This window comes from Melopsittacus undulatus, chromosome 9 (genome assembly GCF_012275295.1).
Source record: "Melopsittacus undulatus isolate bMelUnd1 chromosome 9, bMelUnd1.mat.Z, whole genome shotgun sequence".
NCBI lineage: Eukaryota > Metazoa > Chordata > Aves > Psittaciformes > Psittaculidae > Melopsittacus > Melopsittacus undulatus.
Window position 1 is genome coordinate 17,080,283 of NC_047535.1, and position 26,679 is coordinate 17,106,961.

The window sequence follows — 26,679 nt, forward strand, 5'->3', positions numbered from 1 at the left end:
GTGTCTAGTTTTGGGTTTTTGGTTTTGTTTTGTTTTTTTTTTCTCCTGGATGATTGCTAATTCAAAACAATTTCATTTCAACATCTTTTTGTACTCTTTATTTAGCAGAGGTTGAGCTGAACTGCATTGTAATTTTATCATTATTGCCAGACTGCTAACAAGTGGGGGTTTTGTAACCCCAAGATATTGATATAACTGCCACTGGTATGAAAATAACAAAGGGTTATTTGTGAGTTGCATATCTGAGCTTTAATTGTTATTTCCAGGCAGTCTTGGGCCATAACTTTAATAACAGAGAAAGTGTTGCTGTAAAAGGTAGCCGCTGGCTGGCATGTAGCCATTGAGTTTCTATAACCACTCTTAATAAAACCCACAAAAATATTGTCTGATGCATGGAGCATTAACCAATACACAATATTTCATTCCTTCAATATCTGATGAGAGAAAGTAGAGATGCATCCAGAGATACAGCAATATAGGTACCCATTTCAGTTCAGCAAAAAGGTATAAAGAAACTTGATGACAAGACATGCATGTAATTTGAAAGAAAGGAGACAGGACAAAGCTGCTGTGGGCACTTTCACTGAGGAGCACATTGGCCTCCAAGACATAAAGGTGTGAAGGAGCATTTCTTCTGGAGATATGGGGGCTCTCAAATTGACAATATGAAGAGATTTTTCCTCCGTCTCCCCCACCCCCACCACAGAAACTCCAGGGATATGAAAGAAAAGTTAAAAAGCAAGTTAAGTAATCTTTGGCAAGCATTATTTGAATTTAACTGGTCTTGCTGTGTTCCGGTCACCCACTGCAGGTTGCTTATCATCCTCCACTTTATATAAAAATCAGGCTCATTGTGAGGGGGTTAGAACAGGAACACAGTATGCATTTCTGCCAAAGTGAATTTTGTACAGGTTCTTACACATCCTTAACACAAGGTGTGGCTGGACCTTCTTTAGCATAGAGATTGGACCTTGAAGAATTTACATAAAGCACAGAGGATTTTCTTCTGGGACATTCAGTTCTTTTAATATGTACTATAAAATATGTAAGGGGTGGATACAATTAGGGTACTGTCTAAATGAATCTGTGTCTCATGTGTGAAACTGAGAGTCATTATTTTAAATAAAGTTCTTGCGTAGTGAAAGGAGAAAAATCCAAGGCCACTCTCAGTAGACTTGCCAAGCATAATTTGCAGACTATTTACTTGGGAGATCCTGGGTTTTTTCATCTTGGTAGAAGACTGCAGTTATTGTAAGTGTGTATCACACAGTACAAACCATCATGGTGACAGCAATGGCACAGAATCATACATATTGAATATGGAACAATTTTTTGCCCCAGTTCTCTAAGTAAATGTAGATTGAAATGCTTTGAAGTTAAACCAAGATGCTATCTGTGTATATCAGTTTTTGTAAACAATAAGCAAACAGGAATGTGCAGTTAGCGGGTCTGTGCACATATTGTGCTGTCCTTAGGTTTTTTTTCTTACTCCTGCTTCTCTCCTTCTTTCCTGCCTCCCATAGTTGGTAATACTGCTGCATAAGATTTCAAGTTAGTTAACAGTAATTGGTACACAATACATTTTTACATATCTGTAAAAATACAGTTATTAATTATTAGCCCATGATAAATGCTAGCAATCATCTTGCATGCCAAATGTTAAATAACCAGTAGACAAACACTATCTTAAAGGTTCTGGTTGCTAGGTTTGCTTTCAGCAATTAATTACCAGAGAACAGTAGTCACTTCTAAGAAAGACCTAACAATCTTGCAGCCCACAAAGCCAAATGTATTCTGGGCTGCATCAAAAGGAGAGTGACCAGTAGGTCAAAGGAGGTGATCCTGCCCCTCTACTCTGCTCCCGTGAGACCTCACTTAGAGTATTGTGTGCAGTTCTGATGCCCTCAACATAAAAAGGACATGGTACTGTTAGAACAAGTCCAGAGGAGGGCCACGAGGATGATCAGGGGACTGGAGCACCTCCCCTATGAAGACAGGCTGAGAAAGTTGGGGCTGTTCAGCCTGGAGAAGAGAAGGCTGCATGGAGACCTTATGGCAGCCTTCCAGTATCTGAAGGGGGCCTATAGGGATGCTGGGGAGAGACTATTCATTAGGGACTGTAGTGATAGGTCAAGGGGTAACAGGTTAAAACTTAAACAGCAGAGGTCTAGATTGGATCTAAGGAAGAAATTCTTTACTGTGAGGGTGGTGAGGCATGGGAATGGGTTGCCCAGGGGGGTTGTGAATACTCCATCCCTGGAGGTGTTCAAGACCAGGCTGGACAGAGCCTTGGGTGATATGGTTTAGTGTGAGGTGTCCCTGCCCATGGCAGGGGGGTTGGAACTAGATGATCTTAAGGTCCTTTCTGACCCTAACAATTCTATAAACTCAAAATTAACAACTTTCTCCAGCCAAGAGTTTCCCCCATCCCCGTTTGACATCTTAGTCATCTCAGACTGAGCCAATTGTTAATTTATCTGACACATGAAATTATAAGCAAAAAATGGCTTCATTTTATATGTTTCAGCTTCATGAAGAGAAATCAAACAACCTATTGATGCAAATCCACTGAACTGTCACATTTTTTATTGCAAAGAATTAAGCGACTTAGGTATATCTTTGGGTAGAGTAAGGAAGAAGAGGAACCGGATGGCTCATTCAACCAATGATAGCATACAGTAGGACCAGAAATTTAAAATTGATGTGGTATTCCTGTGCAAAAGTAGTTACTGTTGACTTGAAGTCTTTTTTCTTTTTGGAATTCTGTTACATTTTCACAGCTTCAAGTTTATCTAGAACATTGTTGATTTAACTAGCAATCAACCTGGGAACAAGTTTACTGAGTGAAAAATGCAAGTACTTCCCTGTTGCAGATGAGTGTACTGCTCAAAATGGAAACAAGGGTTTGGTCTAAACCAAGCTTGAACCAGAAAAACCTTGTCTCCAGCTCTGTTCACTGCAATGTATCCTGTCCTGCTTCCTTTCCACACAAAGTAGTATGGTGTCAGGCAGTCCCAGGCCCAACTCACTGCTGGCTGACAGCATTTGGAACTCTAGTTTCTCCTACTGCACCCATAAAGTACCTGCAAAGAATTATGGCATTGCCTCTTACTTTATTAAGTTAATGCTAACTCTTAGAGTCAGGTAGCCTAATTAAAAGAATGGTAGAAGCAGTCAAAAAAAACGTTAGCAAAATGTTGGACAGCAGCTGAAATAATACCAATGGAAGATGGCTTTTCACTACTGGAATAGATAATTAAGTAGTTACTCCTCTCTGCAACCTCATATGTGGTAGTTCACACTTTTCATCCCAGCTGGCATCATGCTTTTGTGAAATACTGGCATGGCCTGAGTGCTACTTTTGATAAGTAGGGACTGAAGATGATTATGGGACTCAACAATTGAGCACTGACCATCTAATCAGTCCTTTGTTCTTCATGTCTCATCTACTTAGATTTCAGATTGCAGACTCCTGAGTATGCATATTGTCTTCTATCCTATTGAAACAGATCTATTTACCAGCAATAAAAGGTAAAGTTTAACAGCACCAACACCCTACCTTCACTTATACCCTTTAGAAGAAAGAGGGATTTGCCATTATCACCATTAATAAGGACCGTAGAGGGATGTCTGCTTTTTAATGCCTGTGACACATGAATCCTATTGCTCTCAGTTTTCAATTCAGTTCCTAGTTTATACATTTGAGAACTTTACCAAATATGCTCATGCAGACTTCCCTGGTAGGTACCCCATGAGCTTGTGTGGTATTAGTCTCATTTCACAGCATTCATATAGACACTTTTTCCCTTACACTTTTCAACAAGGTCATTCAGAGACAGGTAAAATGCCACTAACAAATTTGTGAAAGAAAATATTACAGTCTTTTTCTTCTCTGTTCACCAGCAACTTTGCACAAATCAGTGCAGCCACTGTGTTTTCTTTACCTGTATTTGTAGAGCTCAGTATTGGCAAAAATATTTGAGGTTTACACCCTTCTCTTGGCACAGGCATAGTGCTCTTCTGCTGTAAAGAGCCCAAATCCAGGAATCTTTTGTCCCCAAAAGATCTCAGCCTTAGGACAGTCTGAAGCAGTCAAGGTGATAGCCATTTAAAAAAAAGCGTACCTTAGGAATGTCTTACTGGAATTCAGTCTGAATATTATGGGATGCATTTGATGGAATTTGTGGAAAACACGAGTGTAAAGAAAGAGTATTATTAAAGCTCTCTGCATTCTCCCATGTGTTCTGGGCAGCTGTGGGGCAGAAGTACTAAAAGGCTGTTACTGAGTGACAGTTCCCAAACTTTGCAAGTGTAAGTACTTACTGAGAAGTGCTGAACAGCCCAAACCTTCACATTCTCAGACAAAACCAGTTTCTCTGTGCTAATTGGCAGAGTCATGGTTTTTTATCAAATAAATGCCTGACACTAGGAGACAGCAAAATCAATGTCTCTTGCCTGTCAGTGCAATAGAGAGAATCTTCTCCGGGAAGTTTAAAGCAGAAGGCAGCATGCACTTCAGATTACATCCACATAAAACCACACCATTCAGCACAGCCATTTCTCAAAAAACTTATTATGGCTGGTTCCCAATTTGAAATATATGCAAGGACAAAAAAACACAACAAACCCAAACCCTTAGTTCTATAAGATTATAAAGGTACATTGGCAATTGTTTTAATGTTTATTGAAATTAGATACTGTACTTAAAATCTTTTGTGGAATGCTTAGATCTCTGAACTTTTAATACTTCTCTTCATAACACCAGTTCTTTGCTCTAGTTTGACTTGCTTACTTGGAGCTACTTCTTTGTAAAAATATTTTCCTGTTCACTTCTGACACATTCTAGCAGCGACTCTAAATTAGCACATAACTAATGGAATCTTTGGAGGGAACAGAGTGTGAAGTCTGGCCTTTTTTTTCTGTGATCAAAATCAGAAATCCTTCAGCTAGTCCAGAACTGCCTCATTGATATTCTATCTTTGTGAGCGCATCTTGCTGAGTGAAATTACTCCTACTGTCAACAACATGTTACTGATGTTACAATAACTAACGCAGCAGCTCAGTAAGCGTACATAAAACTATTCCCACTACACATCACCAGCATCAACAGAAGTTATTTCAGTCACGTAGTTTAATAGGAATAGTACCACCATAATAGACTTGTTATCATCTCTTGATTCAAAAAGATGTCTTGGATGCACCTTGATGTGTTTCTATAAACTTAGCTGTGTTGAACAACCAGGAGGACACATGACCACACAATAAACTGTCTTCAGAAACCAACAGAGGATAACAGAAGTTGAAACTAGAAACTGGAGGTTTTGTCCTTAACTGACACTGATGAACTCAACAATAGTCATCTGTTTTATCTGTGTTCTAGAGAGAGACAACAAACCTGAGTGAAAGGTCAAGCAGGTTTTTTGGTTTACTTGTGTAACAGGTAACTTAATAATCTAGTCTACTTAGCACAAAATACCTCTTTTCCAAGAAGCTTAGTAGGCTTCAAGATGACTTTCGAACTACTAAGCCAGCACATTATTTGATAATATTTGAATAACATTGCTAGTAGAGAGATTGGCAAGTATGGGTCGTAAGCCTCATTATTCAAATGTTATGCATAGTAATAAAGCCTTACCACACCTCTGAGCTGCATTCAGTGCTTGCTTACCAACTCTTTACCAAAAGGATTAACAGTTCTGAAAAAAAGCTTATCTTCCATGTCTCTCTCAGACAAATTATACTTCCAGATAATTCAAAAAAGTGGCTAACCTGCTGTTTTCCAGCAGATCGTTCTCCAGGAGGAAAGTGCTTCATCAGAGCTGAGCACCAGCACAGAATTTGGGATGACAAGTAGCACCTTTGAGGAGAGCTACCTTGCTGAGATGAGCTTTTGACTGAAAAGCTCAACAGCTTACCCTGGAGTAAAATCATAGAACAGTTAGAGTTGGAAAGGACCTTAAGATCATCTAGTTCCAACCCCCCTGCCATGGGCAGGGACACCTCACACTAAACCCTATCACCCAAGGCTTCATCCAACCTGGTCTTGAACACTGCCAGGGATGGAGCATTCACAACCCCCCTGGGCAACCCATTCCAGTATCTCACCACCCTCACAGTAAAGAATTTCTTCCTTATATCCAGTCTAAACCTCTGCTGTTTAAGTTTCAACCCGTTACCCCTTGTCCTGTCACTACAGTCCCTAATGAATAGTCCCTCACCAGCATCCCTGCAGGCCCCCTTCAGATACTGGAAGGCTGCTATGAGGTCTCCATGCAGCCTTCTCTTCTCCAGGCTGAACAGCCCCAACTTTCTCAGCCTGTCTTCATAGGGGAGGTGCTCCAGTCCCCTGATCATCCTTGTGGCTCTCCTCTGGACTTGTTCTAACAGTACCATGTCCTTTTTATGTTGAGGACACCAGAACCGCACACAGTACTCTAAGTAGGATTGCACAAGAGCAGAGTAGAGGGGCAGGATCACCTCCTTTGACCTTCTGGTCACACAGCTAAGAGAGTTAAGAACCAGCAGCACTCAACCTTTACCACCAACTCACAGGGGCGGTGTGTTGTAGGAAGGAGTGGTTATAAAGGCTATGGCTGAGAGTTGCACAATGAGGCACAGGTGACCCCAAGGCAGCAATCAGCCATCAGGATCAGGCCAGCTGGGGCGGGACCCGCAGGCTGACTTCTGAAAGATGTGCACAGATGCTTTAATGACCTTAAATAAGTAGTCTGAATTTCCTCTCAGCCTAAAGGTGGCATTTTCTGGTGCCTTACATTCCTTCATATGACGTTGGACACTGTCTCTATATTTGCTCAGTGGCAAAAGTATTAATAATGCTATTACTTTAATATTTTAAAATTTTTACATCTTTCCTTTGCAGAACCTCTCCTCAGATTCTTATCCTACAATAAGAGACTTTTAATATAGCTGTACCTCTGTTTTAGTGTGTAGTCAATTCCAGACTTCTGGTTTAGCTTTAGATCCTATTCTAGACTGTAAGTCAGCATATAAAGTATTTATAATACCTTAAATGTGCTTTTTCTAGCTATTACAACATTTAAAACAAAAATACTGCTCCAAATTAGTTTAGCCTTGGAATAGAATGAGATTTGTCTTGTCTCAAACAGAATAGCATTTATAAGCAGACTATGGTAAACTGCTTGTCTAGTACAGCCATGTAGACAGGGCACTAGTCAGTGGGTTCCCAAGTCTTTGTCCTCTATGTGTCTTTCATGTAGTCTTTTATTTCCTAAAATCCTTGCTTTATGTATGTTGTCTTACCTGAAAGTAACCTAATGGCTTACTGAGCTAATAGCTCTAACATGCCTGCTTCATTAACACATTTTGTTCAGCTGGCTAAATATTACTCATAGGGAATTTTTTGCCTAGTGATGAACATGGAGACTTTGTTTGATTGCAGCTACATACTGCATTTGAGAGACAAAAGACAGGGAGCTATGTTCACACGTAGTTTTCAGGCTGACCCTTTGACACAGCCCTGGCTTAGTGTTTTCCATCTGCACAACTGTTGATGCGAGTTCTTACTTGTGACACTGGCATTTAGGCATTCTTTTTTATACGTAATAGGGAAGCTGAGACAAAAGGAAAGTGAAATATCCTAAACCATAAGAACTTGTTCCAGTAATCACCTTATTTTTCCAGATTTCTAACACTAAAACCTCTGAGTCATGAAAACTTCTCGTTTTTTGGTGTGTATGGGACATGGGTGCTCCCTGTGCTGGGTGCTGCTGTTCTGTGACTTGTGTCAGGTCTGGAGAAGAAATTCCACTCCTGAGAATATTGAACTTAATAGAAGAAGTGTTCTGTAGTTTAAAGATGTAGTATTTTCCTTGTGTAAGGTATTGTCCCTCATAGTTCTTCAGAAGCCTGAAGCTGTGCTGCCAGCATTCTGTAGATTTGCTTGGCCCAAAAGGAAGGAGATGCCATGAGGTTGTAGTGAGGTGGGGGTTGGTCTCTTCTTCCAAGCAACAAGGGATAGCACAAGAGGTAAGGACTTCAGGCTGTGCCAGGAGAGGTTTAGACTGGATACTAGAAAAACATTTCTTCACCAAAAGAGCGTTCTGGCATTGGAACAGGCTGGCCAGGGCAGTGGTGGAGTCACCATCCCTGGATGTACTCAAAAACCATGTAGACAAGGTCCTTAATGATATACTTTACTGCTGGACTTGGCAGTCCTAGGGTAAAGGTTGGACTTCATGATCTTAAAAGTCTTTTCCAACCTAAATGATTCTATGATTCTATGTCTCTCATGAACACAGGATCCTACACTCAGTGCTGGATCAGAGAAAGCCATTAGCACTATTGTGATTTTGTCCAGTACTGAGAATTAATACAATTAAAAATTCTGACTTTGGTTTCTGAACAATTTGAACATGCCAGCATTTGGCTTAATTTCATGTGAATAATTTGCATTGAAATAAAATCAGTTTAAATCAGTAGCGTTAACTGCTGCTTAGTGATAACTGAAATGTCTTATTATTTACATCAAAATAAATCTTTTCTCAATTAAACAGCTCAACATTTTAATATGAAGCTTCAAGACAACTTGTAAAATAATGAGAATGTGCTAAATACAGCTTCATATGATAATGTTTTACAAATTTTATTAAAATTTTATGAATGTAATTTAATCTGGTGAAAAATTTCTGACTATCTTTGCACCATTGACTTCCACTGAAATCTCTACTTTGTTTTGAAGCTTTTTAGAAGAAAAAGGATTTGAAATCCTTTCTCTTTTTTCTTACAGATGTGCAATGGTTTAGAGCAGCCAAGGAAGCAACAGCGTTCAGACCTCAATGGACCAGTTGACAATAATAACACACCTGAGGTAGGTACCTTGGGCTGTTCTGCTGCTTGTCTTTGTGCTGACAACAGGCACAGCATTGTCAGCTTTCTCCCTCACACACAGACATATGCATACTTAGGCTCTGTTTCTTTTCCTGAACTGACAATAAATACCATGTCTGTATATTCCAGAAAGTCTTTGAACTATACCCATGGATTTGATGTTGCCACATAAATTTTATGAGTGTTCATAGCATAAGCAGAAGCCTAAGATTTTCTGCTGATATACAGATTAGGGAGAACACCTCAGAAATTATTTTTGTGGATTATTGGAGAGCAAAAGTAGCATCAGAAAGAAACTGGTTTCTGCTGTGAAAAAAAACACAGTGACATGCAGACATGCTCTTGTCACTGAAGACTGGAGCAAAGACGACATCTAAGAATGCAGAATGAGGTTATGCTTGAGGCTAGACACAATGAAATTAAATTCAGACTAAAAAGCAGAAGTCTGTTATCTCAAAAACATGTAACATACTTAGCGTATAGCCTGTTACAGTAACAAAGAGGCACATTTCTAAAACCTTTTTCCATAATGGAGAAATCAGCCTCTTTCCTGGAAATAGGAATGCCTGAGGAGGCTGGCAAAAGATGAGCTGTAAGGATGTCATGTTTATTGAGAACAGAGACAGTAACATAAAACAAGCCCTTTTGTGGCATCTGCTGAGATTTAAGTGTAATGCAGTGTACTGTGCAATCAGGTTCTTTTCATTCACTTACCCACAACCTTGCTTTGTAAAATACTGTTAAATGTTCTTAATTGGGGTTATCATTAATAGGCCATGTGATCTAGTGAACAAACCATTGGACTGGAAATAGCTGGTTTGTATTGCTCATTTCACAGCCAACTTCCTAGGTAATTTTCATGGTCTTTTCCCCACCCTCCCTTATTTTCTTGTGTGCTGTGATCTGCTTAAAATGCTTTGAGATTCCAGGTAAATGGCACTATGTAACTATGTAATTACTGTGATGCAATGTGTTTCACTTTCCTAAATAGTGGCTATGCAGAAGCTACACACAGAAATTTTATTTTTTTGAAACAAAGCTCAGCCCTTCAAATGTAGATGAATCCACTTCAGTTTGTGAAAATTTTGTTACAGCTATACCATTTTTATTTCTCAACAGACAAAGAAAGTGTCTTCATTTCCAAGTTTTGTTGATGGTAAGTTTTATATCACCCATAGTTCAAGTAGGATAAAATGGAAGCAAATATTTTCATATATTTCAAAGTTCACAGTTCTAAAAACCAGTCAAACCCAATAGAATACAGCTGAAAAGTTAAAGTATTGAAGTCTTTAACATTTTCATCCCCCCTCTGGCAATGGGAGTCTGGTGGTGATGAAAAGGAAGAGCAAGTAGAGCTTTCAAATAGTTAAGATGAAGACGGAGACAAGTACAGATCTGGAAGGGGGATTAAAAAGGCAGTAAGAGTGGGCCCCAGCAGGGTGGAGATTTATGGACATATTAAGAGCACCCTGTTCTTTATGGTTCTGTGCAGAGGAAGGAGTCATTTCACTGTTCAGAGCAGCTTCTGGATCACTTTGATGTGATGCCTGTTATGGCACTCTGGGAATCTCGGTGGTACAAATGAAAGATTCTGCTGATCTGATGAAAAACAGGGTAATCTAATCATCTGCTTAGGAAAGCCATGCTTCCATGTTTTTCTTCAGTCTCCTGTGCATTGCTGTTAGGTATTTTCTGTTTGGAGAAAAGTAAGTTGTTATTAACACAAAATGGTGGACAGAGATAAAATGGGATTATACTGAAAACATTATCGTTCCCTGACTCAGAGACAGCTGAAGAACTCTGGGCAAAAATCTTCCTGCAAAAGAAATGTCTAACACTGTAACATGAGAAAAGTAGGAAACTTCCAAGGATAAGACCCCTTATATCTGCCATGAACACACTCTTCCACACAATGGAAACTGTAAATGAAAGTTAAAAACTTAATTTCTAATTGCCATTCTTAACTCAGGGAAAACATACTGCAATTTAGATTAACATTGCAATGTCCAACACATTTTTCTTCTATTCCCTGATCTCATCAGCTTGAGTAGCAACTTCTTGACTAGTCAGCTTTTCAGCTTGACTAGCAACTTCTATTTTTAGTAATTTCCTTGAAGAGCTAGAGCAAACGGGAAGTTCAGAGGTTGCTCTTTCGACACAGACTGGCATCTGAAGAAAATCGCATGTGACACGTGGCATGGTACTGGATAACAGGCCCTAAGTAGAGGTAAATTAAAGGCATTCCCCAAAGGTGCTGGAGACAAGAAAGCAAGTGATACTTCGTAATACTCATCTACTGATTCTATAATGTGCAACTATAAAGGGAGGCCAACATGAGTAGAGCTCTAAGACAGACTAGAAATTTCACCCCTCACAGGGCTTGCAGATAAAACTGCACATTTTAATTTTATTGAGATAAAAAAGTTATGTCTTTTTCTTTCTTCACCAGTCATCTCACTGCTCTGTTTGGAAGGGGTCAGTATACTCTTTTAGATAGCGTAAAACTTTTTCTTTATTAGGTTCTATTGTTTTGTTTTCTCTGATTTTTTATATCAGTTGCACATTATGTGTGGATAAGTGAACTATTAAGCTTTTTCTATTGCAGGTATTATATGGCAGTAATACAAATAATATGTAGCTCACTAGGAGCTTATGATAGCTAACATGACTGCTCTCTGAATTCAAAGCAAAAGTAAGAGTTCTAGTATTCATTTGTATGTAGAGTCCCAAAAGGAACAGGGCCCTATTGCACATAAGAAAAGATTCTGCCAGCTAACAGTCCCTGTTCTCCCCTGAGGTTTGACAGTGATACCACAACCATATTCTGGATATAGTCATATTCAGCTGTTCAGGCACTTAATTTTCAGCATGACTCCTTATCTACAGTACCTATATCTATATCTCTATTGATACATAATATTTTTTATATGCCATGTGAATGTAAGAACTACTTAAATAACAGGCCCCAAAAATACTGGAAATCTTTTGCCATTAGAATTGTTTCAGTAGTAGTAGCATTACATGCTTGTAGTGGTAATCAGTTCCATGTTCAGGGGTTCTGACTTTTTTGCTTTCTGTATTTGTCCTATCACCATAAATCTGATTCCCTTGTACAGTAACAACCATGATGAAGTAAAGAAATGGGCCAAAATATGGAACTTGTAGATAGCCGTTCTGCAAGGTGAGATATGCCCTGTGTCCATTTACTCCTTATGCAAAATCTGCTGCAGTGCCACACACCCTAAGGTCTCATCACTTCATGGAGTATGATGGTTCTCAGCAGAAAGTTGAAATGGCTTCTGTGCTCTGAGTGCAGTCTCTAAATATTGTCTGAATCCTTGGTTTATGCATAACTTTAGATAAATATAAAAATATGTTCCTAACAGATTATTAAATTCAGTTTTTCTGAATTATTCAACTAATATTCTCTTTCTTATTTGATGAATGCAAAAGCCAAGTTAATTTAAAAATGTTTAGACCTAGTCTACTTAGTCTAGAAATATGTTTATACTTGTTGCATTACAGATCAGCAGAAAATCAAGCAATCTCTACAACATTGATAAGACAGTGCAGGCATTTGCAGTTATATTTATTTCAGAAATAGGTATCTAATGTTTAAGAATCAATATTCAACACGAAAATTCAGTCTTTGCTCACATCAGACTAATCTTCAAGTTTCAAACCTATTTCTTTCTTCTTCCCTTCCTCATTACTAAGCCTTACACATGCTTGCAGTCAAGGGCATCCTTAAGTGCTCTGATGAGCTGGGACCTCAGCCAAGTCTGCATTTTTATATTATTTAAAGCAGTCAGAAGTAAGGGAAGAAAACACTTGGGTAACCCAATTTGACCCTGGCAATTTTCAATACCATTCCATCCTTCCAACAGATGTCTTATTTTACTGACAATTGCTTATGTTGCCTTCATGATGGGAAAACGTATGTTAGAAATGCTTTTTTTTTCTGTATAGCTGTTGCTATAAGCATTGTATACATGCAGTTTTTTTCATACATGATGCTGCAGATTTTGTTGCTAGCATAATGATTCTGCAAAAAATCCCTTTCTAATGCTATGAAGAGATGAAACTATACCAAATCAAAAACCCCCAATCTTTAAAGAATCTAAATAAATAAAATTAGGATTATAAAATTGTGTAAAACATAGGTTACTTCCATGTTCAAGAAGTTTTCCAGACAAATTAGTTAAAAACGCCATTGCTGTCACCAAACAGCCCAGACATGAAAAGAATTTGTTGCTTCCTTTCTAACACTCATTAATTTCATAGACTCCTAAGATATGGTGGTGATTACCATTTCATGGATATGAACATGTCTTTGAAAGTGCCTTTGACATAGCCTATCAATGACTTAGAAATAAAAAAAAAAGTCTTGCTCAAAGATGTACAATGCACCGGTATAACCAGAAGTGGTCAAATTTGACAGTTCTGTAAATAATTGAATAGAAAAACAGCTTTTCTGAGTTCAGCCAGAGTTTTTTTGGATGGAAAAGTAGTATGCTAAGGGACTGGTGTGTTTTAAAGAGCTAGCAGAACTTTTCTTGTTACTAGATCCTGCAGACTCTTGGAATTTTGGTTTTTGCTTGATGTAGTAATGACTCTACTGGGATTTGTACCAACAATCGCAGTTTTGCCTGTCTCACCAAAGTCACTATGTAGTTAATACTAAGTGTGTGCAAAGGTATTTTGCTGAACAAAGGCTAAAATCTGAAAAATATCAAGTTGTTTTTAAGTTCCACTGTTTCCCTTTCCTTTTTAACATGAAATTTTTCAAACTCTTTCCAGGTGCATTCTGTAACTCCCCTGCTTTCAGAGGAAAAGGCTCTATGATCTGTTGTGCAGATGCCATTACTTAGACTGTAAACATTTTATTGAACTTCTGAACTGAAGCCGTTTCTCCAGCTCTCACTTTATACAATCTACATCAGCCTAGGACCTATATTTTTCTATCAGTCTCTCAATTCAGGCCTTACACATGCCTTAACAGTAGCAAAATGCCTACTGTTCTTGTTTCCTGAACTATCTTTACTGTGAAGTTTCATGGCAGACATTTGCTGAAACAAAGTACACCTTTGTGCCCATTGGTCATCAGTACTTTTATCAGAGACAATATTTGGAGACTGTGTACTTCCACAAATATCTCAAAAAATGTGGAAACACAAATGTATCTGGCTCATGCTAAGTCATACCTAGGAATAGTAAAAGTTACCATAAAAGCATTTCTGAAACTTGCAAATTATTTCAATTGGTGCAGCAGAGGAAAAAATTTCCAGTGATTTCCCTCTAGAATTTCACAGTCAAACCATTGTGCAAGGTTTTAAATACCGTGTGTTCAGATAGCAAATTTTGGGTTTTTTTTAAATAATTATAGGGAAAAATATTGTTTATTTTACACTGGATTTCTTCACCTGTTTAATATTAGAAAGGGTATTAAAAAGGTTTTTCAAGCCTCAATGTCCTTTATTCAATTTCTTATCTCTCTACTGTCTTTTGCAAGGCAGTAACTGTAAGTGTCTCCTGTCAGTTCCAGGACCTTGTGAACCTGAAGACCTCATTGATGGAATCATCTTTGCAGCCAATTACCTGGGCTCTACACAGCTGCTCTCTGAGCGCAACCCTTCCAAAAACATAAGGATGATGCAGGCTCAAGAGGCAGTGAGCCGTGTTAAGGTAGGGTATTTCTGTGGTTTGTAGAATACTCTCCGGTCTTTTGGCAGTTGATCTCTAACCAGCGCAAGGATCTGCAGCTTCAAGTCTATTCTGGAATGCACTTACATGGGTATGGATATAGTACTGTAAATACCATTAGTTTCCAGTGCTCAGTGCTTCTGATGAAAATACATACAGCATTTCTGAGGAACAAAATATAAATTATTCCATAGTTCATTCAAAATTGTTTGGAAGCTGTTTGAAGAATTTAAGACAAATGGCAGATTACAGTTAGGAAATACTCCAATGGCAAAGCACAGGGTATTTGTTTGACTGTCGTTTTACTACAGATTGTGAAGATTACTCTCAGTATATTGAATTATTACTTTTTTAGGACAAGAAGATTCATTAATATTGTATTTGTATTTGGTGTTATTTATAGTGAACAATTTCTGTGTAAATACTGTAGCATAGACTGTATCATACAGCTGTTTTAAAAAATGCCTTTTCTGGTTAATAATCCAAGAAAGAGCTTTTTTCTTTCACAATTCTGGGGGATTCCTTATAGAATCATAAACATAGAATGGTTTGGGTTGGAAAGGACCTTCATATAATCTTAGTTCCAGTCCCCCTTCCATGGATGCCTTGCACTAGACCGTGTTGCCCAAGGTCCAATCTGACCTTGAACACTGCCAGGGATGGAGCATTTACCACTTCTTTGGGCAACCTGTTCCAGTGCCTCACCACCCTCACAGTAAAGAATTTCTTCCTTATATCCAACTCGAACTTCTCCTGGTTTAGTTTGAACCCATTACCTCTTGTCCTGTCACTACAATCCCTAATGAAGAGTCCCTCTCCAGTATCCTTTTAGGCCCCCTTCAGATACGGGAAGCTGCTAAGAGGTCTTCTCCAGACAGAACTTTCTTAGCCTGTCTTCGTACTGGAGGTGCTCCAGCCCCTTATCATCCTCATGGCCCTCCTCTAGACTTGCTCTAACAGCTCCATGTTCTTATGTTGAGGACTGAATACACATGTGGTTAAAAAGAGGTAGATTTAAATGCTAATAGAAAAATTACAGGCTTTGTCAGTACATGTTTTTGAAGGAAACTAGATTGGGAAAATCATTTACTTAGCAAGAGACTGATGTTTGATTTGGCATTCAGAAACAAACGGAAGGCAAGAAAGGTCCAGTTCATTCAACTTTACACACCTTAGAATTTCTATTTAGCCTAATGCGATATCTAAAACAGTAATTGTTGATTGCAATTAACTCCCTAAAACTATTTCATGTATTAATTAATAGTAATCCTGTCAGAGATACTTGGCTATTTTTTTTGTTTATCAATTATGTGTAGACATGTGACTGATATAAATAGAACACCTTATGTTTAAAATAGTGCATGTACTGTCATTTTAGACTGCTGTACATTTAGCAGGACAAATGTTACAGGCAGCTGTTAACAGATAACACTCTTTGGTACCAAGTCTTTTGTAATCAATTGAAAACACGTGTAATGTCATTAAACCCAGTTATGCTTGACAGCTGTGTAAGGTATAAACACAGCTTTCTGTCTTGCACATTCTTCTCCTACTACCCCCAAATTTTTAACAGTCTGGATTCATAGGCAAAAGTCTCCCCGACTTGCCACCCTGTCTTTTCTCTGTGTGTACATGAGTCTGCATTCTTTTTTTTTCTTATGCTACTCCTCAGAGGATGCAAAAGGCGGCTAAAATCAAGAAAAAAGCGGTGTGTAAACTGTTTTTCTTGAATGCTAATATTTGCTTACATTTTTGTTGTACGTGTTCTCCTGTGCGTTTTCACTTGAGTGCTGTGTCACTGTGGGTCCTCATAAAGGACCCTCATTTTGGTTTCTTCTTCATTAAGTAGTAAAACAGTGGATGGAATAAAATGAACTCATTTTCTTCATTGTTCATTTGCTGGATTGCCTTTCTGCTGCTCTTCTTCTGTTTAACACCTGTGATTTGTTTAGTTCAAATAGATAGCCAGTGTTATCTGGGAGATTTTTCTTAATGTATTGCTTATTTTTATTTTACTAACCAAAGCAGTGAGATGCATTTTTTTGTGCCTGTGACTTACTGTATATTTATGAAATTATTATTGATATTTAAAAACAAATAAAATACATTTACCACATAGTAGCTGAAAGAATTCACACAGAAGACATTTTACTCCTCTAAAAACTATACTTCAGTTAACTAAATATGGGTGACAAAATTAGGACTAAAATGAATCTTGCTCTTTGTGATGGTCTTGGATGAAATCAATCCAAGTAATCTCTGCCAAAGTGTGTGCTTGTTTTGTATTTTGCTGGATGAGATTTAATTCAGATTAAATTAATCTGAATGAATAACAGGCACAGCTAAGCCTTTATAACTACAGAAAAGAGCAGCAAATACATCATTCTTCCTTGCACAGTTTCACCAAAGAACCAGTCTCTGACCTGGAGACTGGTGCCTGCCTTTAGCACAGGTGATACAGTCTGTGATAATTTCATTCTGAGAGTGTTAGCACAGCTGCTGCCAAATACCAGTTGCAGTAGCACACTGGGGACAAATAGCCTAGAGGAACCTAGAGGTTCCTGCTGGAACTCAAGACTATTAGGTAAGCACTTGGATGATGCTTCAGGGTGAGGTAGCAGCTGCTTTGCCACTTTCTTCTGTTTTCTCACATAAGCAGAGCCAGGACTCACACTTAGGAAAGGGTGTGGCATTACACTGTAACCCTGCTTACTCTGTGACCGTGTTTTCTTATGGGGTATGGAGCTGTTTCCCTAGCAAGCAGTGCTCAGAAGCTGACGTCTAAAACTCAGCTGATGGCTTTCTGTGATTTGAGAGAAATACTAGTTCAGTGCTCAGTTCTTTGCTTTCTAGGAAAAAGCTTAACATCTATAAAGCCCTAAACCCCATCACAGAACTGAGCACCAGTTTGCACTGCTTTTGGTGAGCTCACGGAAGATGGCCAGGGCTAAGCAGCTGATGCGGACTAAGTCACTTTCTGAGTTCTACTATCTGAATTCCAGCACTTCAAGTACTGACTGCATCAGTGAGACAGTGGGGAAGAAACAGCCATGCTCTTCTTCCTGTTCTGGCTAAAAATAGAAATATTAGTACTTGAGCTGTCAGTCCCACAGGCTCCACAAAATTAGTACGCTTTTTACATGCGTTCTTTGCATGTATTTAGAAACACCTTTGAATAGCTGTCTGTAGCAGTAACAGTGTGCTTGTCCTGCATCATGTTATGCTTGAAGTGACCAGTGAATTCGTCATTCTAAAGGGGAATTAAAATTTCCCTTGTAACAAAGCATCTGTTTTTTAGACTTCAGAGGGAGATTCTCAGGCCTTGACTGAAGTGGATCTGTTCATCTCCACACAGAGAATCAAAGTTTTAAATGCAGACACACAGGTAAGTTATGATTAACTCTTCAAGAATAATGTTGGGTTACACTGGGCTCTTATACTGTTAATGTGGAAAACACTGGGCTCTTATACTATTAATGTGGAAATTTACTACATTTGGATAAATTCACTGTTGCAAGAATATAGCCACGTTAGATCTGCTGTTGTTGTAACACTTGCCATTTGCCAAGATAGTAATACTAGTTTTGCTCATTTAATGTCCTGGGAAATGTTTGCATGTTGCTGAAATCTATAATTCAATTTAGGAAAAGATTCAAAAGTCTTTTAGGAGTGCACGTGTGCTGCAGTTTCAATACTCAAATTTACAATTTAACAGGGAAGTAATTTGCTTCCTTGAATAAGCTATTTTTAACATTTAACCTCCATCTTTTTTCCATAAATCACATCTGAGCTAGCATCCTCTTTGCCTAAGGTAAATTATTAATTATTCATATTACAGAACAGTCTGGAGACCACAGTAACAATCAGCCTCATCATCTAGGAATATATATATATTAAAGAGGAGGCACTCTTCGTACAATGTTTTGTAAAGGAATTTACAATTAAATACATATAACTTACACATGGATCTCATTAGTATAAAAATCTCACGGGATCTCTTAGACATTTATTATACTTACAGAAAGTCTTTAAATGTTCATTCTTATGAGAATTCCCTTTGACAAGGGCAATTTCAGTGATATTTTTGCTTTAGTTTTCACTAAAAATCTCTGTTGTATGCAGCTAACAGTGCCTGAGAAATGGTAAGACCTGAAGTTACACTGAAGAACAAACCATTTAGAAAGTGCTTAGTTAAGATCAGAAAATTTATCTTGTAGTATTTGGGAAAATGGAGTGACCTTATGCTTTTCTTTCAATTATACTCTTCTAGACCTGATGAAGGTAATACTTAGTCTTTTTTATTTAGTAGCGGGACATACCAAGGATTATAGGTAAGTTCAACTGTCAGAAAGCTACCAAAACAAACAGACCCTTTGTAGGCAGTTTGTGAGTGGAGATGAGCAAGAGTCAGTACAGATTTGTCAAAAGTAAATCATGTCAAAGCAAGTGTTTTCTTCTGATGGGGAATGTTCATGGCACAGATGTAGCACACATCACCTGATGACTTACATAAGGCTTTAATCTCATAATATTTTCTAGATTATATGATATGGATACAAGAGCTACAAGCAGGCTAAAAATTCCCAAGAGTATACTTATTTCTGATATATTGCCATATAGTTGGTAATATAAAGAGATAAAGAGCAGACGAGGACTCACAAGCATGTTTCTTGATGTAGTACTGTTCAATAATTTTACAACTTGGAAGATGGAAAGATAAAATGGTTATTGAATTAATATCTTGGTGTATAAGACCAGAGTTCAGAAATATCATGACTAACTGAAGAAATGAGCTATAACTATAGGAGATACTTCAATAAAGATAAATGTAGCAGTCTACATTTAGGATTTTTTTTTTAATTAACATCTAATTTGCTTTTCTAACAATGCAAAGCATGAGGGAGCTACTTCTTCCTGAAATTTAGGAGAGCATTACTGTCTTTCAATATGAGGGCAACAATAGCATCTTCAGGAAATGGATGATTTTTCTTTTAACATAAGCAGATGTCCTTAACATGCCACTAGAACCCCCAAGAGATGAGCCAGATGAGGAGTAGAATATTCCATTTAAAATGTCAGCAATGTTTACAATCTGCTATCCACAAATCATCCATGATAACCAATACCACTGTTTTTATGGCTCAGCCTTTTTTTGACCTCTTGGTAGATGTGATCATCCAAAGAGTACATTATCAAAGCTTATGACTACTTTTTGCATTAATAGAAAATAAAATACTAATAATTATCAGTGTAATGATGACTACAGTTACTGATAAATGAACAGCTTATAGTTGGAATTTATGGCAGTAAATAGCTAAGTTCTCTTTGCTGAGTAAGGATTAGTCTTAGTGGAAGTCACTCTTTACCTTCTTTAGATAATTCAGCGTTTCAATTAGACACCAACCCTTTTAAATATAAATAAAGACTTTGAGGCAGAAGGTAAACACTTTGTCAAAGTAACTGTTATCTTATTCTCCTGATTCCTCTAAGATTTCTAGTGCTATAAAATAACAGTGCACCATGAGGGATGTTGTCTAGTATGAGCTGTTCCACTAGATGACAATAGCAATATTGGAAAGTATTATAATAACAAGCTCTCTGGTGTTTGCCCTGTTTTGTTTGGTTTTTTTTTGCTTGATTTTTACAGTGTGTTTCATAGAGCTGTAAGACTTATTCCCATGTCTTTTAACATTGCTGCTGGCATCCTTTTGCATGTTTGGCTTAGTAATATTTTTCAGTGCTAGTGAAGTTTCCTGACTGGTGTAATTACCATGGGTCTATTTCAGCTGCTGTGGCAGCTGACAGAGACAATCTGTTATTTCATGACTTTATCAATTACATAAAACGTATTTCTGCAGTGTTGTCATCCATGTTTGAATCCATCTGTAGTGTTGTATAGCTCACATAAGATAGCAGCTGATTTAAAATGTACAATTCAATATTATAAAATAGCATGTGCAGCAGGGTTCGAAAAGCTGAGTATCACCAGTAAGGTGTATTGCTACATCAGAACATGGCCAGCTCTGGTGATTCCTTTGCCCTCAGCAACAGTAGGAAATGGCACCCCTGCCACTTTTAAATTGCTTATGCATTTAGCTACTGAAACTAGCAGAGAAAAAGACAGATACAGAGGTCACAATAGTGCATGTGCAGAGCTTCTGGTTTCATAAAATCAGCTGACTCTTCAGGTTGTGTAATTCACATTCCCACAGGACTACATCACTTGAAAGCTTGGAAAAGTACTTAGGTTTTCCTCCATCAGGTGTTCTTTGGGTTTCAGGAGGGACAACAAACAGGGTTCTGAAAGAGTTCCTTGGAAATGAAAGAGATATTGAGAAAGGGAAATTTGGACAGGAGAAGACAGTTTGGACAGGACAGAGGTTTTGAGAAGGGCTGAAAGAGGAGGAATTTCTACAGAAAAATATGAAGATAACAAGGATAGAATCTAGAGAAGGGATGTGGTAAAGGCTAGAGAAGCCAAGATGGAGGGATTCATGGGAAAGTAACAAAGAAGTAGAGAGAGTGAAAATGAGATAATAGTAATGGAAAATAGAGTGGAATGGAATATGGAGCAAGAAAGGAAAAAGTCACAAGAAAGTCAAAGGTAAAGACATGTTTACAATCACTATATATTATGTGTTTTATTCCTAATCCTAATTGTAATTAAGAAAACCAAACCACAACAACAAACAAAACCAAACAATAAAAAACCCAAACAAAACAATAATAATAAAAAAACCCAACACAAAACCAACAACCAAAAACTCCATCAAAATATCCCAACAAACTTTGTGTAACTTCTGTGAGATGATAAGGACAGAAAAAATTTCTTGGCAGGTGAGATTAAGTGCATTCATTTTCCCAGTCCATTCACTCTTGTGTACATTGCCTGTCCAATTACATCCTTACAGAACACTTAGTGCAGGCTACTGAAAAAGTTATCACTGCAGAACCGCTAAGATCCTGCTGAGATGTCCATTATGAAAGATTTTTCCATTCTGAGAGAAGTGCTCTAATCCTGAGCACCTGCAACCCTCAGAGACACCCCTCAAACCATCTCTTAACCAACATAATTTTTCACAGGGATAAGCTTAGAACATTTCACTTAAACGTTGAGAAGAATGATTACAACAATTTTATGGGTAGTGATTCTCTTCAGTAAGGCAAGTGGTTCTAAGAAACAATAAGTATTTATATTTTTCTCTCTCTGTCAAGTTAAATTGTACTGAAATTGTTAAATTAATTACTTTCGTTGACTTGAGAAAATCTTTCTTCCTCAGGCCTTAGAGTTTTGTTCAACTAATGGCAAACTAATACCTAGCTGCTTATCTAAAGGATGTTGCTGCTTATATAAATTATGAAAGTTGTGTATTGCCTCACACTGTATTATATCTTTTTTTGGGAGATTGGGTATCAAGGGAAACCCTGCCAATACAGACACAGCAAGGAGGGTATCTCAGTCGTCTATTATGATTCAGATGAAAACTGATCTCATGCTGCCTGATGGGATATTCTGGTGCACATCAAGAGCCACAAGCAAAAGAAAAAAAACAAGCCTTCTTACTTATAAAGAAAACCAAACCAAACAACAAACCTGCAGTCAATTGTTCTTTCTTCACATTAGAAATTTCCACATACATATCCAAACAGATGCCATAAGCAGCAGACACAACCTCAGTCTTAGCCAAAACCAAAGATATTTTAGACACCAGAAAGCAAATTACTGACTCAAAACTAATAGAGATCACAAAGTAAAGTGGAACAAATTGATTAAGTATTTTTTAATTCCAATTCAGGAATAATTTGGTGGCTGTTTTTAGGTGGAGAAGAGGGTGAGAAATAGGAGACATCCTCAGCCAGTTTGATCAATAAAACTTAAAGAAGTTGTGGCTTTTATTTATTTTTAAAGGAGAAATCAGGTTGCTTATACAAGATCTTGAGTAAAGCCTGTATGAAGGTACAAATAATTGTCTAAAACATTGGTATAAACAGGTATATAATTCTATCTTTGCAGTCTTAACTGTATCAAAATCCTTTAAATTATCACTGTAGTGATGTCACATATATAGTTTATTACAGTACCATTATTTTACATATAGCCTTCTAATGAAAATGAGATTGGTGGCTGCTGTTAACTTGTTCATACTTAATGCTGGGTACAGAAATAATAAAGCTTACTGCAGGTTCATCCTTAGTGTTCTTGAAGGTTCTTCCTACTGGGACCTCTTTGCTCTTTCATATAAGAAATAATTAATAATGTTGAATATATGATTGCAGATTGGACACAAAAGATAAAATAGTAATACCTGAAATAAAACCAGTTTAGTGACAACATGTCCTTCTCTGGCTACAAATATGCACTCAGTTTTCATTTGTCCAAGGTAACTTGATACTTAAAGCCACTGAATAACCATACATTCCTGTGAGAAAAACATTTGGAAGCAGTAGGTTGGGATTTCCCTGCTAATAGCAGAAACTAAAATAAGAGTTTAAAAGGCTAAAGTAATTAAAAGGATGCAGAGCTCAGGGATTTGTGACAAGAGCTTTTTATATTTAGTACTCTTGATGTGTTCTTAAAAAGAAATGCTCACTAGGATGAAGCTTGGACACGTTTCCACTTGAATTCATTCTCACAGGCAGTGGCTCTTCTGAGTTGGGTTCTCCCAGCACAACCCAATGCAACCTAATGATGTTGGAGGGAATTGGTCTAGCATATGGGCTCACAGTCAAAATCCTGTTTGAATCAAATTGATCTGAGGTATGTAGGTAGCCAGAAAAAAGTATTAATAATTTCTCCTACAGAGAAGGTGAAATACTGTCCTTCATAGCTGTTTGGAAGGAAGGTAAGAATTGAGAAAATATTGCCTTATATATTATAGCTATTATAGGATTTGATTAAAGAAAATGGGGAAATTGTAACATCTCATATATTTATGACTTCTCTAAAACTTGTTCTGTCATTATGAAATGCATCTGTTTCATTCAGCAAAACCGATGCAAAAGGGATACATAATTTTCCAACAGCATGAAAGTGGTTATAAAACATTACTATAGATCTTCATTATTGCTTTACAGTAGGAACCATGTTGCATTTGCTCAGACAACACTTCTGTCAAAGCCGGTTTCTTGAAGAGCTTTTGTTGTTCTCAAGCAATGGTCCATCAAGGAGAGGGAAGATACAGCATCTGTAGAATAACAGCAGGCATGTGTGAAGAATTATTTTATTCCTATTTGCTTTATGTAGGAAACAATGATGGACCACGCGCTGCGCACTATCTCATATATTGCAGATATTGGTAACATTGTGGTTTTAATGGCACGACGTCGCATGCCAAGATCAGCTTCTCAAGACTGTATTGAAACAACACCTGGTGCTCAAGAAGGAAAGAAGCAGTACAAAATGATATGCCATGTCTTTGAATCAGAGGATGTAAGTAAATGGAATTAAACTTATTTAAACAACATACACAATTTAGAGAATCTCTGAAATTACATCTAATTTCTTAAATTAAGTTTTGTTTTTGATAATCTTTTCTAATTGAAGCTGCAGGTAATCTGTGGAAACCTTAGCCAGTTTGTCCATATTCATACCTCTCTCAGTTGAGATACAGCTGCAGTTAAGCAGTACTAAACATTTCTGACCACCATTACATATGAACAGCTTTTAGTATCATTACTGTCATACCAATTAAAAAAAAAAAAAGAGTTTTTTGGTTACAGTCAGAAGCAGCAGGTGACATGACAACCAAAATCAGTGCATACATGTCTGTGGAGGCATGTGCAAGCAGAGCATCCATTCTCTCATCACTCTTTCAGAATTCAGGATTTGTGTCAGTCTTTTCTGTAAGCTATATTCCCTGTTGGTACAAAGCCAGTGTTCTCCAGTGATTATTGGAATGGGTACATAAACAGCATATGGTTGCTTGCTGCTGCAACATCATGGTGAAGGCAGATCAGCAGGGTTTGTAAATGAAGTTTGCAATTTTATTTTGGATGAAATGGATTTTTCTATACAACTGACCTTAAAGTAACTTTATATCCATACTAACATAGAAACTTTGCAGGAACCTTTATTTTGACTTTGTCTTAAAATCCAATATATCTGTTCTTTCTTATGGTTTCAGTGGTAAACTCTTTATCAGTCCTTTCTTCAAGATGTGTTTTGTTCTACATTCCAGGCACAGCTGATAGCTCAGTCAATCGGTCAGGCTTTCAGTGTTGCTTATCAAGAGTTTTTAAGAGCCAATGGAATTAACCCAGAGGATCTCAGTCAGAAAGAGTACAGCGACATCATCAATACCCAAGAGATGTACAATGATGACCTCATACACTTTTCCAATTCAGAAAACTGCAAAGAGGTAAACTAGTTTTGCAATTTCACTTCAGATTGATCTATTTTTTTTCAGAGGCATGTACTTCTCATGGAAATACTGTTTGCATTTTAAGGATGTCTACATCTCAAAATGCATTGCTTCTTCGATTCTGTGCTACTTAAATAATCTTTATGAGTTTTATAATTTCTTCTTTCCATTTTCAGGGTCTTTCTGCTTTCATTCATCAAACCAGTAATAAAATACATTTACATCTCACATAGATAAGCTCTGTGCTACTCATTGTATACAGCAGTGTTTTTACATTTCACCAATATAGTGACAGTGATACATGTGGGTGCTAGGGATATAGATAGTAGTAGCCTGAGGAATATAAAGAAGGACTACAGAGCACTGGGAGAGGTGGTCAAGGGTTCTGGAGCTCTGATAGTCTTTTTGACAATTCTCCAAGACACAGGGGAGGACCTTCCAAAGGTTAGGAGGATTGGACAGGTTAATAAATGGTTAAAAGGGTGGTGTCATAGTCAAGGGTTTGGGTGTCTTGGACATGGGGCCCACATTTGTAGGCCAGGCCTACTGGGGGCTGGTGGAACTGCTCTGATAAAGAAAGGGAAGAGTTTTGCTGGGAGGCTTGCCAGACTTGTCAAGGATGCTTTAAACTAGTTGTGTTGGGGGAGGGGGGCATCATTCCATCCCAACACACCCAGTCAGTTGCCAGCACCTATAATAAAAGCTTGGAGCAATGTAGTAATATTCTAGCCGCTCCAGCCACTGAGCTGGCTTCATTTGGAGCTTGGATCAGATGCCTCTATACAAATGCCCATAGCATAGGGAATAAACAAGAGGAATTAGAGATGTGGGCACATCTACGGGGCTATGATATAATAAGCATCACAGAAACATGGTGGGATGGCTCCTTTGACTGGAGTGTTGGAATGGAAGATTATAGGCTTTTTAGAAAAGACAGGCCCAGTAGGATGGGAGGGGGAGTTGCCCTTTATGTTAGGGATAGGCTGGAGAGTATGGAACTCTGTCTGGGGACAGGTGATCAGTTAACAGAAAGTTTGTGGGTCAGGGTTAAGGGGAAATCGGTGATGGGACACATTACTGTGGGGATATGTTACAGACCACCTGATCAAGAGGAACCTGTGGATGAAGAACTCTACAGACAAATAGGAAAAGCCTCATGCTCACAGGCCCTTGTTCTCATGGGGGACTTCAACCACCCTGACATCTGTTGGGGCAACGGTACGGCCCGGCACAAGCAATCCAGGAGGTTTCTCGATTGTGTGGAAGACAACTTCCTTCTGCAAGCAATAGAGGAGCCAACGAGGAGAGGTGCCCTGCTTGACCTCGTGCTCACCAACAGGGAAGAGCTTATTGGAAATGTGACTCTCCAGGGAAGTCTTGGATGCAGTGATCACGAGATGGTTGAATTCGAGGTCCTCAGGACAGTGAGAAGAGCGTGCAGTAAGCTCACTGCCCTGGACTTCAAGAGAGCAGACTTTGGGCTCTTCAGGAACCTGCTTAGCAAGGTTCCATGGGATATAGCCCTAGAGGGCAAGGGGGCCCAAGACTCTTGGTTAACATTCAAGGATCACCTGCTACAAGCTCAGGAGTGTTACATCCCGACTAGAAGGAAGTGCAGCAGGAGGGCCAGGAGACATCCTTGGATGGATAAGGAGCTGCTGAGAAAAATTCACAGGAAAAAAGAGGCTTATAAAAGGTGGAAGCAAGGACAGGTGGCCTGGGATGAATACAGGGATGTTGTCAGGGT

At 38.2% G+C, this 26,679-nt stretch overlaps 1 protein-coding gene across 4 annotated transcripts in view; it reads left to right on the forward strand.

Moving 5' to 3' along the window:
- Positions 1–26,679, forward strand: part of APBA2 (amyloid beta precursor protein binding family A member 2) — a 93,176-nt gene that overhangs the window by 52,918 nt on the left and 13,579 nt on the right. For all 4 annotated transcript variants that reach the window (XR_004549958.1, XM_031045980.2, XM_031045981.1 and 1 more), the window contains 6 exons: positions 8,768–8,848; positions 9,988–10,024; positions 14,408–14,553; positions 17,870–17,956; positions 23,816–24,001; positions 24,750–24,929. Coding sequence is in view for 3 of the 4 variants with exons in the window: in XM_031045980.2 (XP_030901840.1) it covers positions 8,768–8,848; positions 9,988–10,024; positions 14,408–14,553; positions 17,870–17,956; positions 23,816–24,001; positions 24,750–24,929 (717 nt within the window). In the remaining variant the exon portion in view is untranslated. The remainder of the gene's footprint in view (positions 1–8,767; positions 8,849–9,987; positions 10,025–14,407; positions 14,554–17,869; positions 17,957–23,815; positions 24,002–24,749; positions 24,930–26,679) is intronic.